This window comes from Crinia signifera, chromosome 6, assembly GCF_055691185.1.
Source record: "Crinia signifera chromosome 6, ASM5569118v1, whole genome shotgun sequence".
NCBI classification, from domain to species: Eukaryota; Metazoa; Chordata; class Amphibia; order Anura; family Myobatrachidae; genus Crinia; species Crinia signifera.
The window spans coordinates 197,630,624-197,646,461 of record NC_139222.1 but is presented as its reverse complement, the minus strand read 5'-3'; the positions used below and the strand labels follow the sequence as shown (position 1 = coordinate 197,646,461).

At 45.0% G+C, this 15,838-nt stretch overlaps 1 protein-coding gene across 3 annotated transcripts in view; it reads left to right on the top strand.

The window, feature by feature from the left end:
* The window catches only part of ZSWIM8 (zinc finger SWIM-type containing 8), a 101,300-nt gene that overhangs the window by 34,908 nt on the left and 50,554 nt on the right, over positions 1 to 15,838 (top strand). For all 3 annotated transcript variants that reach the window (XM_083148572.1, XM_083148571.1, XM_083148569.1), the window contains exons 4-8: positions 695 to 867; positions 1,720 to 1,827; positions 2,000 to 2,081; positions 5,808 to 5,928; positions 14,400 to 14,601. In XM_083148572.1, coding sequence (XP_083004698.1) covers positions 695 to 867; positions 1,720 to 1,827; positions 2,000 to 2,081; positions 5,808 to 5,928; positions 14,400 to 14,601 — 686 coding nt within the window. The remainder of the gene's footprint in view (positions 1 to 694; positions 868 to 1,719; positions 1,828 to 1,999; positions 2,082 to 5,807; positions 5,929 to 14,399; positions 14,602 to 15,838) is intronic.

Here is a 15,838-nt window from a genome sequence, read left to right as displayed (position 1 = left end):
CTTCACTGTGTGTAGCTGAGCCGTCAGCCATTCATAGCTCGCGGGCTGGCTCCTGATTGGCTGCCGGCCCGCGAGCTCACTGATTGGCTGACAGCCCAGTGAGCGAGGGGAAGGAGAGGCGCGCGATGCGCTCCCCTTCCCTGGGAAATCAGCTGGGCGCTTGAGCGGCGCTTGTGGCGGCCGGGGAGAGGGGGAAGAAGGGAGGCAGCAGCGTTGGGGGGAGCTGACGGGCGCCCCGGCTGTTAACAGAGGCGGACAAGCCGTGCGGCGCCCCGGGCTGCTGCACGGCTTGTCCGCCTCTAGAAACGGCCCTGAGCTTCCCCTTCAGTGGTGTGTGCAGTAATGCATAGTGCCACATAATGCCAGCTCATGTCATTCAGAACATACTGCTCCCTTATGTGAATGTTTGTTCCTAACATCTGCAGTTACCAGCTCCCATGGTCAGCGGAGGACGGATGAATGACATGAACTGTTCTCTCTGTAAACTTACATTTGCTGTGGAATTTCTCCAGCACCACTTGTGAAACAGAAACACCTGCCAACACCATTTTTACTGTAAAAATTTGAGAAAAAGAAACCTATAGGACCAGCCTGTTATTTCACACAATGTTTTATTTGCATTTTCAGTGTGGAAAACTGTTTTTGCTCAGTATGTGGATTCTTAAATGACATAAAGTATTTTTCTCTTTTTCAGGCTTCCATTTGAGCGCCACAGTGGTACCTCCGCAAATGCTGTCCCCTAAAGGCGCCTACAATGTGGCTGTGATGTTTGACCGTTGTCGGATCACGTCATGTAGCTGTACCTGCGGAGCTGGAGCCAAGTGGTGCTCTCATGTCGTGGCACTCTGTCTCTTTAGGATACACAATGTTCGTGACTTTAGTTTCCTCGCTAGAATATCATATAATATGACAGCACCCATGGAAAATAGAAGTTGTACAACAAGATGAATATTTGGAGTAGTAGATGTATTGTCCATCTTTTAAAACTTTTCACTTCAATGAATTCTCTATGCAACTTAAATTACTGCATAATCATCGTTATTTCAGTAAATAGAATCTGCTAGACGGCAGTCCTCTAATCACAGCTGGGAGTTGTCTGTGCAGCATCTGCTGGTTTCCTGATTTCCTTTGATTAGTCCCCAATGAACCGTTGAGCTACAGTACCTGCACTATTGTACGTGTAGAAGTGCATCTAAGATCAGACAAGTCACCAGAGATCATTTTATATATTTTGAAGGAGAAAGGTGACTCTATCCCCTTATATAATGTTTGTACTATATTGTAGTTTAGTCTTCCCACATGCTATTTAAACCAGCAGAATGTTGGTGGTTGAGTTTTTTACGATGTCAATTTTTTAATTAGGTTACATTGAGATATACCTGAAACTGTTTCTATGTATTGTTTGAGTGTGAGTTGCATGATTTCAAGACACACTTGTTATATATATCTTGGGTGGCCAATAGTACAGATTAACATATCTCCCAATAGAGTTTCAGTAACTAAAGTCCCAAAAATAAGGACCAAAATATCTTCTCTTTTTTCTCATGTTTACTGGATCACCGCATAACAAGTGTAAATATAAATGGCCTATGTTTACTGGGAAATTTATAGCTGCACATTTTTTTTTTCTATATTTTTAGAATAAGCTTTCCCATAAAGACATGTACAGTAAATTCTTTGAACGCATCATACATAATTGAATTGTGTTGATTTCCGTAGGCATCTGCAGTCTGTTTGCGAGCCCCTGTATCAGAATCCTTGTCTCGGCTACAGAGAGATCAGCTACAAAAGTTTGCCCAGTACCTCATCAGTGAGCTGCCACAACAGGTGGGTGTAGTGTCCCTGGCATATGTTACCATTATATGTAAAGACAACATGTCCATTTGTTTTGGTGTATTATGCTGTAAATATACCCGTAGGAAGCTTTGTAGCATCTCTGAACGTCCTTATAATCCCTCCCTTTTGCAAAACTTTGTGAATTGATTTCGTTTTGATCCAGATTCTCCCTACCGCTCAACGTCTTCTGGATGAACTGCTTTCTTCACAATCCACTGCCATTAACACCGTGTGTGGAGCCCCAGGTACGGTGAATATTTCTGCCACTCCTTCCATACGGCATAAGCTTTTATTTGCATTTCTGTTAAAGGGGGGTATTCAATCCCACCAGTGACAGTCCGAATTGTCGAGCATTTGTTTTTCTCGTTTTGCTCGACATGATTAATTAGCTCGACAAGTCGAGTTCTCGCCTATTCAAACTGTAATTTCATTCCCACCAGTAACAGTCCGAATTGTCGAGCATTTGCATTTGTTTTTCTCATTTTGCTAACTGAAAATTTAGCTCGACAAGTCGAGTTCTCCCCTAGAGGAAAGTGGCAATTGTCAGAGATAGGCTTAATTTTTATAGTCAATTATATAAAAGTAGATATCTTGTTAAAAATGAAAATTCTCCTATAAAAAACATTTCCAAATCAGCAGACTGCACAATGCTGGTATCTCCCTGAAGTCTCAGTACAGGAATGAGAGCTCTGAGGTAAATTGCAATGCATTGCATTGTAGAAATAAACAAAAGAATGGCAACAAACAAACATTGTATCCTGAGTAATTCTGCCCCAGCATGTATACAAGGGACCTAAACATAGGTGTTTGATCAAACCAGAAGTAGACATAAATAGACATGTATACAGAAGACTTTCAATGGGCAAAATGCAGCACAGTGAACATGAAAGGTGAGCAGAAAAAAAGATAATACTTCTTATATGCCAAATGGAATAATTTAAACAAATGCGTAATAATACAAGCTGAAAACTGATGCTGACAATGGAATAATGGGTTAAAGCATACCATATAAACATGCAGCAAATGTAAAGTTAATCAAAAGAGGAATATTTAGCAAAATATCACAAAGACAGAAGTCAAGATAAGCACTACAAACATTAGTACAATCCTGCATATACATTTAACACAATTTATGAACATGCAACAAGAGAAACGGTACTTGTTTCCTAGAACGGCCACAACGATTTAGATCGTTGTGGTCGTAAGATAAAAAATCGGATCGATCGCATCGCATGCGATTTGGTCGCATACGATGCGACCGATCCGATCGACCGATTTTTCACCCGATTTTTTTTTTTTTTTCACCAGATTTGTTTAAATTGCCCCCCCCAAATGTTAATAAGTGTGCTAGACCCCACGATAGACGTGAACCCGAAGCGTGGCGAGCGCAGCGAGCCCGCGAGGGGCGGCGGTGCGCGTCCTCCGACCTTTTCATTCCCCTACTATCCACTAGGGCGTGGAGTGAGAATATAATAGTGTGGCGAGCGCAGCGAGCCACCGAGCCCGAAGCGTGGCGAGCGCAGCGAGCCCCGCGAGGGGACGCGTCTAACTTCACAGGTATACGCGTCCCCTCGCGGGGCTCGCTGCGCTCGCCACGCTTCGGGCTCGGTGGCTCGCTGCGCTCGCCACACTATTATATTCTCACTCCACGCCCTAGTGGATAGTAGGGGAATGAAAAGGTCGGAGGACGCGCACCGCCGCCCCTCGCGGGCTCGCTGCGCTCGCCACGCTTCGGGTTCACGTCTATCGTGGGGTCATGGCGGGCACATAAAAAATGTGAAATGGGTCATATTGGCCCATTTCACCTTTTTTATCATTTTTCCCTATGTGAGATGGACTTAATCAAGTCCATCTCATCTTGTGCCATTATAATGGCACAAGACCGACCGATTTCAATGTTAAAAGATTTTTTAACATTGAAGTCTATGGAAAAATCGGGTCAATCGGTCGGTCGCATCGCGGCCGATTTTAATTGGTCGCGACCGACCGATTGACCCGATTTCTGTCAATCAAAGTGAAAAAATTGTAAAAAATCGGCCACATCGTGAGGATCGTGTCCCTTAATTAAGAGCCACGATCACTCACGATTGTGGCCGTTCTAGGAAACAAGTACCAGAGAAACTCCCTTGTCACGACAGAAATAATTGTCGAGTTAAATTTGAGGGAAGAGTGATTTCAAACAGTCGAGGTCAGGTGAATTCTTTGACATTGAATAGGCTGCAGGAATTATCTCGACAGATTTTACCCAAAATAACTCGACAAGTCGAGTTATGTTCAACTCGACAGTCGAGCAAACCGAAAACCAAATCAGGTGAGCTCTGCTCGACAAGTCGAGAAAACTAGACAATGAATAGGCGACCTCATAAATAACCAACCTCTCGTCGAAAAAACAACAAAGCTCGACAAAAATAAGGAGCTCAACAGACATTGAATACCCCCCAAAGGCTTCTCTTTTCATTACGTTTCTGTGCTGTGTTTTGTGGCAATGTCTAATGGTAAGAAATGAAAAGATTTACATTTGCAGTGGAACATCTTCCATTTCCTCATGACACATGGGCATTACTGCGAAATGTAGGTTCAGCACAAATCCTGAGGCGCTATCTATACAATAACACATTTATTGTGCACTAAATACCATATGAAGTAAGGACAATAAATGTAATCGCATTTAATTCCAGATGGAGTTACTGTTGCAGCAAATATGGATGAATAGCATCTCCCAATAATACATGTGCTAAATAGAACTCCAGATTGGGTTACGATAGCAATAATAGCAGCCAAGGATCATACCAGTGGGAGTTGGTGTGTGTCTTTTGGGTAGGTAGCAAGGTGTCTTCGGAGGACCCTGCTAAATACACCCTAAACTCCACAATGTTTGGTTCCTGCTTGTTGCTGCATACAGGTAAGGTCAGTCAGTTCCAATGTGTTTCCAGCTTTGGTACGCACATTTTCATCCTTGAAATGAGATGATCGCAGGACCATTTTTTTTTTTAAATGGGCAAAACCATGTGCACTGCAGGTGTTACAGATGTAACCTGTGCAGAGAGAATTTGATTTGGGTGGGGTGTGTAAAAACTGAAATCTAAATTGCAGTGTATAAATAAAGCAGCTAGTATTTACTCTGCACAGAAACAAAATAACCCACCCAAATCTAATGCTGGCCATACACTAGTGCAATATGGCCATTTTTCACCCAATTCTTACAGATCAGGCCATGAAATCAGGGGAGAAGTGGCCAAATCTCATGTGTTTGACATCTGATCCGATGCACGGTCCTGTGCACAGCAGATTGGAGTCAGAATCTGACCTCCAACAGCCTCTTGGCAGCAGTGAATGGAAACTAATAATGTATATCATATGCAAAAGAACCATATACGATATATTGTATGTGATCCTTCTGTCTGGGAAGCTCCCGGGTGGCTCAAGGGGCATCTCATGTGACTTCTTCCCTCAGAGAAGTCACGTAGCGTATGGGGGCCTTAACTCTCTCTGCGCGTTACATTTGCCCCACCTGCAGTGCACATGGTTTTGCCCATTATGAGAACAAATTGGTCTTGCAATCAGGTCTGAATTAGTACATTTTAGTTGTAGTGTAGAGAATGTAAATGGCAAATAACTATATACTGTATAGCTGAGAAACATGCAGTCTTTATTATTTATTAGCAGTTTCTTATATAACGCATGAAATTGTTTTGGAAACAGTAATACAACCAACTGGGTATTTACAGACAGTCAAAAAGCAAGGAGGGCCCTGCATGCAAGCTTACAATCTAAAGGGTAAAAGATTGAGGGACATAAGATAGGAGGAAAAGGTTGGGAGGACCACATGAGCAAGTAAGGCACATGTTTTGTTCAATTCTGTTTCATATACAGTCTTCTATTTGTATGTGTAGTCACTCTAGAACAGAGGGAGAAGATTGTGTCCTCTGTTTCCTCAACATTGACAACTTACTGTAGTTATTCCCTTTCAGACCCCACAGCAGGTCCGTCAGCCTCTGACCAGAGCACGTGGTACTTGGATGAATCCACTTTGAGTGATAATATAAAGAAGACGCTCCATAAATTTTGTGGTCCTTCTCCTGTTGTGTTCAGGTATTTTTCGATTATTTAGCCCTTATATAAAAATATAATAATTAATTAATGAAAACCAGTTTTAGTAAATAAGTGAACCTTTTTTTGGAGTTGTAAAATACAACACATTACAGAACATGGGATACAAGCTATATAAACATTGCTTGCATATGCAGGTAGAATACCAAAAAAAGCAGCACCAGCTGACTCGTAAATGGTTGTCACCGTTATTGGCAATACAGAGGTATAAGTGAGGGTGGCATTGCGCATGAGAAAAGAGGGCCCTGCTCCTTAGAGCTTACTGACTGAAGAGGGGCAGACAGAGAGGGAGGACACTGTGTGTGTGTGTGTGTGTGTGTGTGGGGGGGGGGGGGGGGGGGGATATAATAGAAAGCTGTAGGTTAGGATGAGCTGGAAGATTGTTAATAAGGAAATGGGTCTTGAGAGACTGTTAAGAGATTTGGAGATTGTCTGATAAGAAGAGTGAAAGCACTACAGTGGTGAGGAGCAGAGACCGTAGTCATTGGCTGAACAAAGTGTATGGCAGGGAAATGTGGTTGGAGTTCTGGGGGAGAATTTGGTAGGGGTATTATCTGTGAGCGGAACCCACTGCGCCGCAAGGAGCCAGCGCACAGGCTCCTATGTGGCCATCTACACATATGCGGTATCCTAATGCAGCATGCTGGTTGTAGGACCGTATGGCAGGATGACCAGATCTAAAGGTGTACACATACTTTTCAATATGCAGCACTATGTTCTACTTGAAATCCGGTCGGCTGTGGGGAAAATGGTGATCATTGGGGGTGGTGATGGTCCGTGTCCCCTTGCACCGTAGAGAGCTGCACTTTTTTTTTTTTTCATATTGGCCATGGCTAGCCAATCCTGGCTTGCCACGTCATCGCCCCACCCCCTTGAGCTGGCAATATTAGCGGGGCAGGCAGTCTGACAGCAGAGGAGGAGCAGAGAAGAGCTCCTTAAGATGCCGAAGTTGTAGGAGGCAGCGGCCATGGAGTGAAGACGCCACAGAAGCCCAGAAGGGGGAGGCGGTGGTCCCCCAGGGTGAAGAAAGAGAAGCAATTTAATAAAATATTTTTAAAAACAGTGTTTTTATTTTAATATTTCCTTTACAGGGGAGGGGCTATAAGTACCAGCGGGCCTTTAATGCCCCACATGCTTATACCTGTAGTATTCCCAAGAACCAGCATGTGGGGCAGACTTACTGGGACCTGTAGTCCCACCATAAAGGACAATGTTACTTTTTAAACCAGCTATTAACCCCACAGCCACCACCCAGGGTTGCGGGGATAGCCCCCGGCTTCAGACAAGGCCTGGGGTGCCCTAGCATTACACCCCCTGCTATTGGGATACAGTCATTGGGTCACCACCAAGTAGGTCGACATGCAGTAAGATCGACACGACTTTAGGTCGAAAGGGTCATTAGGTCGAAAGGATCATTAGGTCAAAAGGGTCATTAAGTCGGCAATTTTTTTTTTATGTACTGGGTTTTTCTGTTTTGAGCCGACATGTGCAGACAGGCGGTATTTCATGCCCTACCATCCACTAGGGCGTGGTGGGAGAATAAAATAGTGTGCCGAGCGACTTGGTGTTACGTTTCGTTGTCAATGTTGACACAACATGTGCCGACAGGCGGTATTTCATGCCTCACCATCCACTAGGACATAAGGGTAAAAATAATAATAATAATTTTAAAAAACCATGTCGACTTTTTCTCTTTCATCCATCCTGGTGACACAGATCAACCATGGGATGTAGGAGGGTCCAAAGGAGCCAGGCACCTATGCTAAAGCTTTTAGAGAGGCAGGCTCCTCCCTTCTGCATCCCAGCATTCCTCCGTTTGTTTTAGGTGCCCACCGGAGTGGGTGCTATGCTGAAGGGCTGCTGAAGCAGCCATGCGTTAGAGTAGCTAGGTGGTTTATTTTTTTATTAATATTTCATCTTAGTTAGTGTAGGTTACAGTGTGAGGCTTCCATGTGAATTTCCTCATACTGTCAGCACAGCAGAGGCTGACAGAAGCACGTCCTGTCAGCTCCCTGTGTGCTGAGAGACGCTGACTGGTCTCTCAGAACAGTGCTTTAACCTCCTCACAGAGAGGTTTCCTGGGCCCTGGGGGACTCCTGAGCCGGCTCCCTGCCTAGGGGGGGATCCTTGGGGATGGACACCCCGTGATGGCGGCTGCCATCTTGAAAGGATTTACAGGCTGAACTCTCTTGAGTGTTGAAGCCTGTTACAAGAGCTCAGCGCAGCTGGGCACTTCAAAGTGGTCCCCATTGGAGGGGAGACACTGGAAGACAGAAGAAACACTTAGTAGGAACGGCTTGCAGGGGTAAAGGCGCCCAAAAGCTTCCCTCCCTGCTGTAGCAGGAACTTGGGCTCTTCCTTCACTCTGCCCTGGCGCCTTCTCTTCCCACACTGTGCGGAGCTGGATGCCCTACATGTGAATCTGTGCCCAGTGGGGCGCAAGCCCAGAGGGCTGAGCAACCTGAGCCTGTGTGGGCAGCTGCTCTGGGAAGGTCTATGTCTGCCTTGGTACAGGCTCTAAATAGACAGAGGAATGAATTGGTTAGATCTCCCAGGCCATTGTCATCCCCTCAACCTTCTGTTGGCTCTATTCCCCCCCCCCCCCTCTCAGGGGGACCCTTCATTTATACAGGCTATGCAGGACACTTCTCAAAGTGTACACAAGATTAATGCTTTCATGGAGCAGTTTAATAAGGAGTATGAGGTTTCTCCTAGACGCCCCTTATCCACACCACCCCTTCCTGTTTTTTTTCCCCCATTTTTGTATTTAACCCTTTTTTTGGACAGAACCATGCACAGATCACAATGATCTGTGCATGGTTCTGTCAAATTCGCCAGCCAGAACCTGGTCTAATTTTTTGGTAATGTTTACCAAAAATCGCACCCTATTACATGTGCGAGTTAGATATTTTGTAATGGGAAAACATCTGGATGCGAATTGAAGTGTGACTAAAAATCGCCACTTCAAAATGCAATTTTTTTTTTTTTTTACTGCGAATCGCACCCTATTACATGTCTAAAAAATCGACCTCCATTACATTTCCAAGGGTGAGGAGAAGCCCTCCTCATGACGGGTTGGAGGCTCCCCATTCTGGAATCAGAGTGGGGGGTTGCCTCCTGCTGTACCGGGATGCCTGGGCTCTCTCCACCCAGGATCCTTGGGTCCTCAATGTGGTTTCCCAAGGATACAAGATCAACCTAACGGTAGTTCCTCCAAAGAGGTTTCTTCCTACACCCTTACCAAGGGAGACACACTTAAAAAAGGCCACTTCTAGAGGAGGGTGTGGTGATTCCGGTACCGCGAGAGGAAAGGAAGAAGGGGTTTACTCCATTATTTTCTTGGTACCCAAACCAGATGGCTCATTCAGAACGATCCTGAACCTGAAGTCACTGTGGTTCACTTGTGTGTGGGCCACTTCAGAATGGAATCTCTGAGAACAGTTCTCCTGAGCTTGGAACCGGGAGAATTCCTAGCGTCTGTTGATATACAAGATGCCTATTTGCATGTACCTATATGTGAAGAACATCAGCCTTTGCTGCATTTCGTGATAGGCGATTTACATCTGCAATTTTGTGCCCTCCCCTTCAGGCTGGCGACAGCTCCGAGGGTACGAAGATAAAGGCGGTCATGACTGCAGCGCTCAGACTCCGGGGTATTGTAATCATCCCATATTTGGACGATCTTTTGTTCAAAGTGGTCAGCGGAGACGCTGCAGGAGAATCTGTCAGCTGCAATTAATTTCTTGCAGAGCCATGGGTAGATATTAAATCTACCAAAGTCACAGCTGTGTCCCACTCAGAGGCTACAGTTTTTGGGAGTCATTCTAGATACACATCTTTATCATGTATTTTCTTCCAGAATCGAAGGCCAGAGACATTCTGCAGTTGCCCGGTACTTCAGTATGGCATGTTTGAAACTGCTGGGCAAGATGGTGGCGACCTTCGAGTCCCTTCAGTACGCAAGGTTTCATTCGAGACCGTTCCAATGGAACATCTTTGCATGTTGGTCAGGGAATCCGAAGTCCATGAAACAAGAAAGGGTTCTCTTGACTCAAGAAACTCGGAATTCTTTACTGTGGTGGATGGATGTGGAATCCCTCCAATTAATAGATAATAGAATTCCTTTATTCGTCTCACAATGGAGAAATTTTCAATTGTTACAGCAAGGTTCAAGTACAGATAAGAGTAATAGCATAATAATAAGAACACACATAATAAGATAAGATCCAAACAATATAACTCAAGAATCTAGGAACATGCAGGTCTTCTTCAGAACATGACAGTTGTACATTCTAATTGCAGCCGGAAGGAACGATCTGCGATATCTCTCCGTTGAGCTTCAGCAACCTATCACTGAAAGTGCTACACAGATCCTTCAAAACGTTTCTGAGCGGGTGTGAAGCATTATCCAATAATGATGTTTTCTTGCTGATCATTCTCCTCTCACCCACAATCTCTACTGAATCCAAAGGCATTCCTAGGATAGAACTGGCTTTCCTTACCAGTCTGTTTAGTCTCTTATTGTCGGCTGTTGAAACACTGCTGCGCCAGCAGACCACTCCGTAGAATATGGCCGATGCCACTACACAGTTGAAGAATGTCTTCAGGAGCGCTCCCTGCACTCCAAAGGACCTCAGTCTCCTCAGCAGATAAAGTCTACTCTGCCCTTTCCTGTACAGAGCAGCAGAATTATCAGACCAGTCCAGTTTATTGTTAAGGTGAAAACCTAGGTACTTGTAAGTTCTTACGATCTCAATATCCATTCCCTGAATGCTCACAGGAGTTGGGGGGGGGGGGGGGGGGTGTGTGTATGCTGACGTTTCCTGAAATCAACTACCAGCTCCCTAGTTTTCCTCGTGTTAAGTTGAAGATGGTTCTCCATACACCAAGTAGCAAAGTTCTGCACAAGTTTTGCACAAGTTCTCTGTACTCCCTATCGTCCCCATCTACGATAAGACCCACAATAGCAGAGTCATCAGAGAACTTCTGTAGATGACAGATTGATGTATTGTATGTGAAATCTGCAGTATCGAGAGTAAAGAGAAATGGTGCCAAAACTGTTCCCTGCGGCGCCCCTGTACTACAGATAATAGTATCGGACTGGCACTCCTTGGTCCTCACATACTGTGGATGGTTAGGGTGCTCCCTTCGGTCATGGGACTGGTTAGTGGTCACCACCGATGCAAGTCTCAGGGGCTGGGGAGCAGTAACCCTGAACCTGAGGTTGCAGGGCCTATGGTCCAGTGTGGAGTCATCCTTGCTGATCAATGTCCTGGAACTGCGTGCGGTCTGGGAGATGCTTCGGCAGGCGTAGGAGTTTCTTAAAGGTCTCCTATTCGAATCCAATCAGACAATGCCACGGCTGTGGCTTATCTGAACCACCAAGGAGGCACTCGCAGCAGGATGGCGATGCAGGAAGTGTTTCGGATATTCGAGTGGGCAGAGACAAATATTCCGGCTTTGTCAGCTGTATTCATCGCAGGGATTTGGAATGTGGAAGCGGATTTTCTCAGCAGAGCGGATCTCCTGGAGAGAGAATGGGCATTACATCCGGAGGTGTTCCAAGAAATTGTGGCTCTTAGGGGACTCCCGGAAGTGGACTTAATGGTCTCCAGGTTCTGTGCGAGAACCAGGGATCCATTGGCGTGGGCGGTGGATGCCATGATAGTGCCCTGGAGCTTCAACATCGCATATGTCTTCCCAGCGTTTCCCATGCTGGCACGGGTCATCAAGAGAGTGAGGACGCAAGGAGCAACCATCATTCTAATAGCTCCGGATTGGCCAAGGAGATTTTGGTATTCCAACATTCTGAGCTTGTTGACAGTGTTCGACCAGATCTTCTCAAGCAAGTTCCTTTCCTTCATCAGGACCTAGCTCAGCTCAATTTCATGACCTGGCTCTTGAAACCTCCATCTTAAAAAAGAAGCTTTTCTCTGACGCAGTAATCCGAACCATGATTAGTACAAGGAAACCAGTTTCTGCAGCTAATTATTATAGAGTTTGGAAGACTTATATTAGGTGGTGTGAGAGACAAAGAGTTCACACATCTAGATTTAAAGTTTCAAGACTTCTGTAGTTTCTCCAGGATGGATTTTCCACAGGCTTAAGCCTTCAATCATTGAAGAAGCAGTTGTCGGCCTTGTCTATTTTCTTTCAAAAGAAGGTGGCCTTGTTTCTGGACGTGCAAACCTTCCTCCAGGGGGTTACCCGTCTTAGGCCTCCATATAGACAACCAGTGGCACCTTGGGATTTATCTCTGGGGTTATCTGTTCTGCAGAAACCACCTTTTGAATCATTAAGGTCGGTTGACCTTACGTCTCTGACTTGGAAACTGACGTTTTTGTTGGTGATCGCGTCTGCAAGGCGTGTATCTGAATTGGGGACATTGTCTTGCAAGTCTCCGTTTCTGGTGTTCCATGATGATCGGGCTGTGTTGAGAACAGATCCAAAGCTTTTGCCTAAGGTGGTATCCACCTTTTCATTTAAACCAGGAAATGGTGATTCCGGTGTTTAGTCCTCCAGAGGAGGTCAGGAATAGGGACAAACTAAAGAAATTGGATGTTGTTCACGCCTTGCGCATTTATGTAGACAGAGTGAAGGAGTTTCGTAAAAATTACTTGTTATTGGTTTTGTATGATGTACGTAAAAGAGGCTGGCCAGCTTCTAAGCAGACAATTGCTAGATGGTTAAGGTCGGTTATTGCTTTTGCCTACACTAAAGTGGGCAGACCAGTGCCCTCCAGAATTAATGATCATACCCCCAGGTCTGTTGCTGCCTCTTGGGCTGTGCGCCACAGGGCTACGGTGGAGCAAGTATGCAGGGCTGCCACTTGGTCCTCTGTTCACACTTTCACCAAATTGTTCTACAGGTTCCATGAGTTTGCGTCGGAGGAAGCTTCATTCATTAATGAGAACTGCAGGCATGAGCGTACCCTCCCAAAGGACCGTCTCTTGAACGTCCCATGGTTGAGCTTTGTCACCAGGATGGATGAAAGAGGAAAGGGGATTTTTGTAAGAATTTACCACTCGAATCCCTTTCTCTGAATCCATCCTGGTGACACAGCGATCTCTCCCTTGCGCTCAGTAAGTTACCGTTTCATATGTTGTCATGTTATATGGTTATTATGAGTTAATGTATCCTAGTGTGCTCTTGAAGTTGAACTGAGGAATTCTGGGATGCAGAAGGGAGGAGCCTGCCTCTCTAAAAGCTTTAGCATAGGTGTCTGGCTCCTGCAGACCCTCCTACATCCCCCATGGCTGAGCTGTGTCACCGGGATGGATTCAGAGAAAGCGATTCGAACGGTAAGTTCTTACAAAAATCCCCGTTTCACTGTCGACCTTACCCGTGTCGACCTAATGACCCTGTTGACCTAACCCATGTCGACCTAATGACGGTCTAACAACTTGCTGGTGACCCACACCCATGCCAATGGAGCCTGATGCTGGTCCCTAAAATACGGTGGATCCCACTCACTTTGTTTCCTGTGTTTTGGGAACCAGGGCCAGCTTCAAAAGCCTGGTGCTGGTTCAGAAAATACGAGGGACCCCTACTCCATTTTAAGTCAGCCAAAAACTGCATCCTGCTAAAACTCAATGTGTAGACACAAGAAGCTGCATTGTGCTCAACAGCTCCTGTTCGACTGAATCCTCCTAAAACACAATGTGTTGCTGCAGCCTAAATTGGGTTCTGAAGAGGAAGCGGAGCCATTGTGGGGCGTGGTGGAGTGGTGAGGCAGAATCAGTTAGTCTGGATTGGAAGATAAGCAGAGCACTGTCGTGGAGGATGGGTTGAAGTGGAGAGATTTAGAAGTCAGGAATGCTAGATTAGGCGAGTTTCAGAAGTCCAGCCTAGATCTGACCAGTGAGTCGATGAAGGTGTTGCCAACAGAGTTAGAAAAGTGTCTGATCCTGGAGATATTAGGAAAGTTAAAACCGCACACCTGGGAGAGGGACTGAATGTAGGGTTTGATGCAAGGATAACTCTCAAGACAGCAGAATTGGGAGATTGAAAAGAGTTATTTTGCTAAGGGGTATTGATCTGGAGTACGTACTGGTAGTAGAAGAGAGGGAGAAGTGGACTTATGAGAAGTGAAGATGCTGCTGGAGAGGTAGAAAGACAGCTAGGAGAGGGCAGTGTCACGCAGATGCAGTAGTGATGATATCAAAGCAGCACAAGGTCAAGGAGAGGAGAAGCACTTGGATTTGTCAGTAAGAAGGTCATTTTCTACTTTAGTGAGTGTAGTTTCTGTAGAATAGAGAGCATGAAAGACATAGGAAAGAAAGGAGTTTTTGCACAATTGATGAAAGCGTATGAGAACCATGAGTGGTTTATCAGTTGTTTTATGTTATTTGTGACCTGGTACATGTTATATGATCATTAGTGTGACCTCTTTATGTAAAAATCTGAGTATTATGTGATCTAGGCCTCACTCTATCCCTTATTGTCTATGGCAGTGATGTAAACAGCATGTACCTCTCATCCACTGAGCCCCCAGCTGCAGCAGAATGGGCCTGTCTCCTGCGCCCCTTGCGAGGAAGAGAACCGGAAGGTATCTGGAATCTGTTGTCCATTGTTCGGGAGATGTTCAAGAGACGAGACACAAATGCTGCCCCTTTACTAGAAATACTCACCGACCAATGTCTAACTTATGAGCAGGTATGTCATGAGTTTGGAACTCTGGTTTTGATCATGGATTGCTAATCAGAGGATTATCAAATCGAGCGATTTGTTTATGCACAGGCCCAAATAGCGAAAAAATATCCATACACATAGATGTCGGAGTAGCCGCAGTTTGATTGACAGGAAGCCAGAGTATTCTGGGTGTGTTTGTGAAAATGCAGGCGTGCCATGGCTTTTTTCGAGTGTGTCCCTGACATCATCGATTGCCACTTTCAGGCTGGTTATTGAGCAGATTAGTGGAAACCCTAGACTGGTGCAGATGGAAAAAAACTATTTGATGGATCACATTTTGCGACCGGATCTGCGAATCCTGTACATTGCTATCAGCCTCTCAATTTGTGTTTTTTCTATATGTCTGCTCGCAGTCAACTGCAAAGTCTCTGATTAGCGATCCATGCTGAAATAGGCCGTGCGTCTTTTTTTTTTTCTTTATTTATTTCTATTGTGGACCAAGCAAACAACAAAAGCACATTTTAGTAAAAGAAACATAACAGTAGATGGTGATATTTCCAAAGAGAAACCCATAATTTCCAATTGCGTGAACATGGACTTGGAATTAAATTAACCAAAAAAACCCCAAAAACAACGTATGGATAAAAGACATACTAGTACAGAAACCAGATAAAGTAGGTATGGCTGGCACAAAAACTGCTGTGGACAAAGTAATAGGGCATGGCCCAACAGCTGTCTGGTCTCATACCATTGTGATGAATAAAATCACTGCTATACATTCTGCGCAACAGCAGTGCAGAGAAAATATATAAATCCATCCTAAATTGAAAACCTATTTGTCTGTATTTTCTCTTGATGAAGGGTCACCTCCAGCCATTCAATACAGAAGGCGTGAAATAATTTAGCTCAAGTCATAGATTGGGTCACCACGTATCCACACGTGAAAGACGTATTTGCGTGCAACTGCGGATATAAATAGCTGTCATTTTTTACCCCCATTAAATAAGCTAGTTGAGGAAGTGGCAATCCCCCAAACCGCCCACTCTGTGGGTAAAGGTAAGTCATGGTAAAACCACAAACCTGTCTCCAAAAATGAGTTCTTAGAGGGTAATCCAGCTTGCAATATAAGAAGGTGGCATCAGGGGCAGCCCCCCCCCCCATTCAGACAGACCCATTAAAAACCTTTGGTGTGGGGAGAGATCCATTATGGTATATATTCTTATACAATTCCCTTACGTTATGGTTGACATTGTATGCAAAG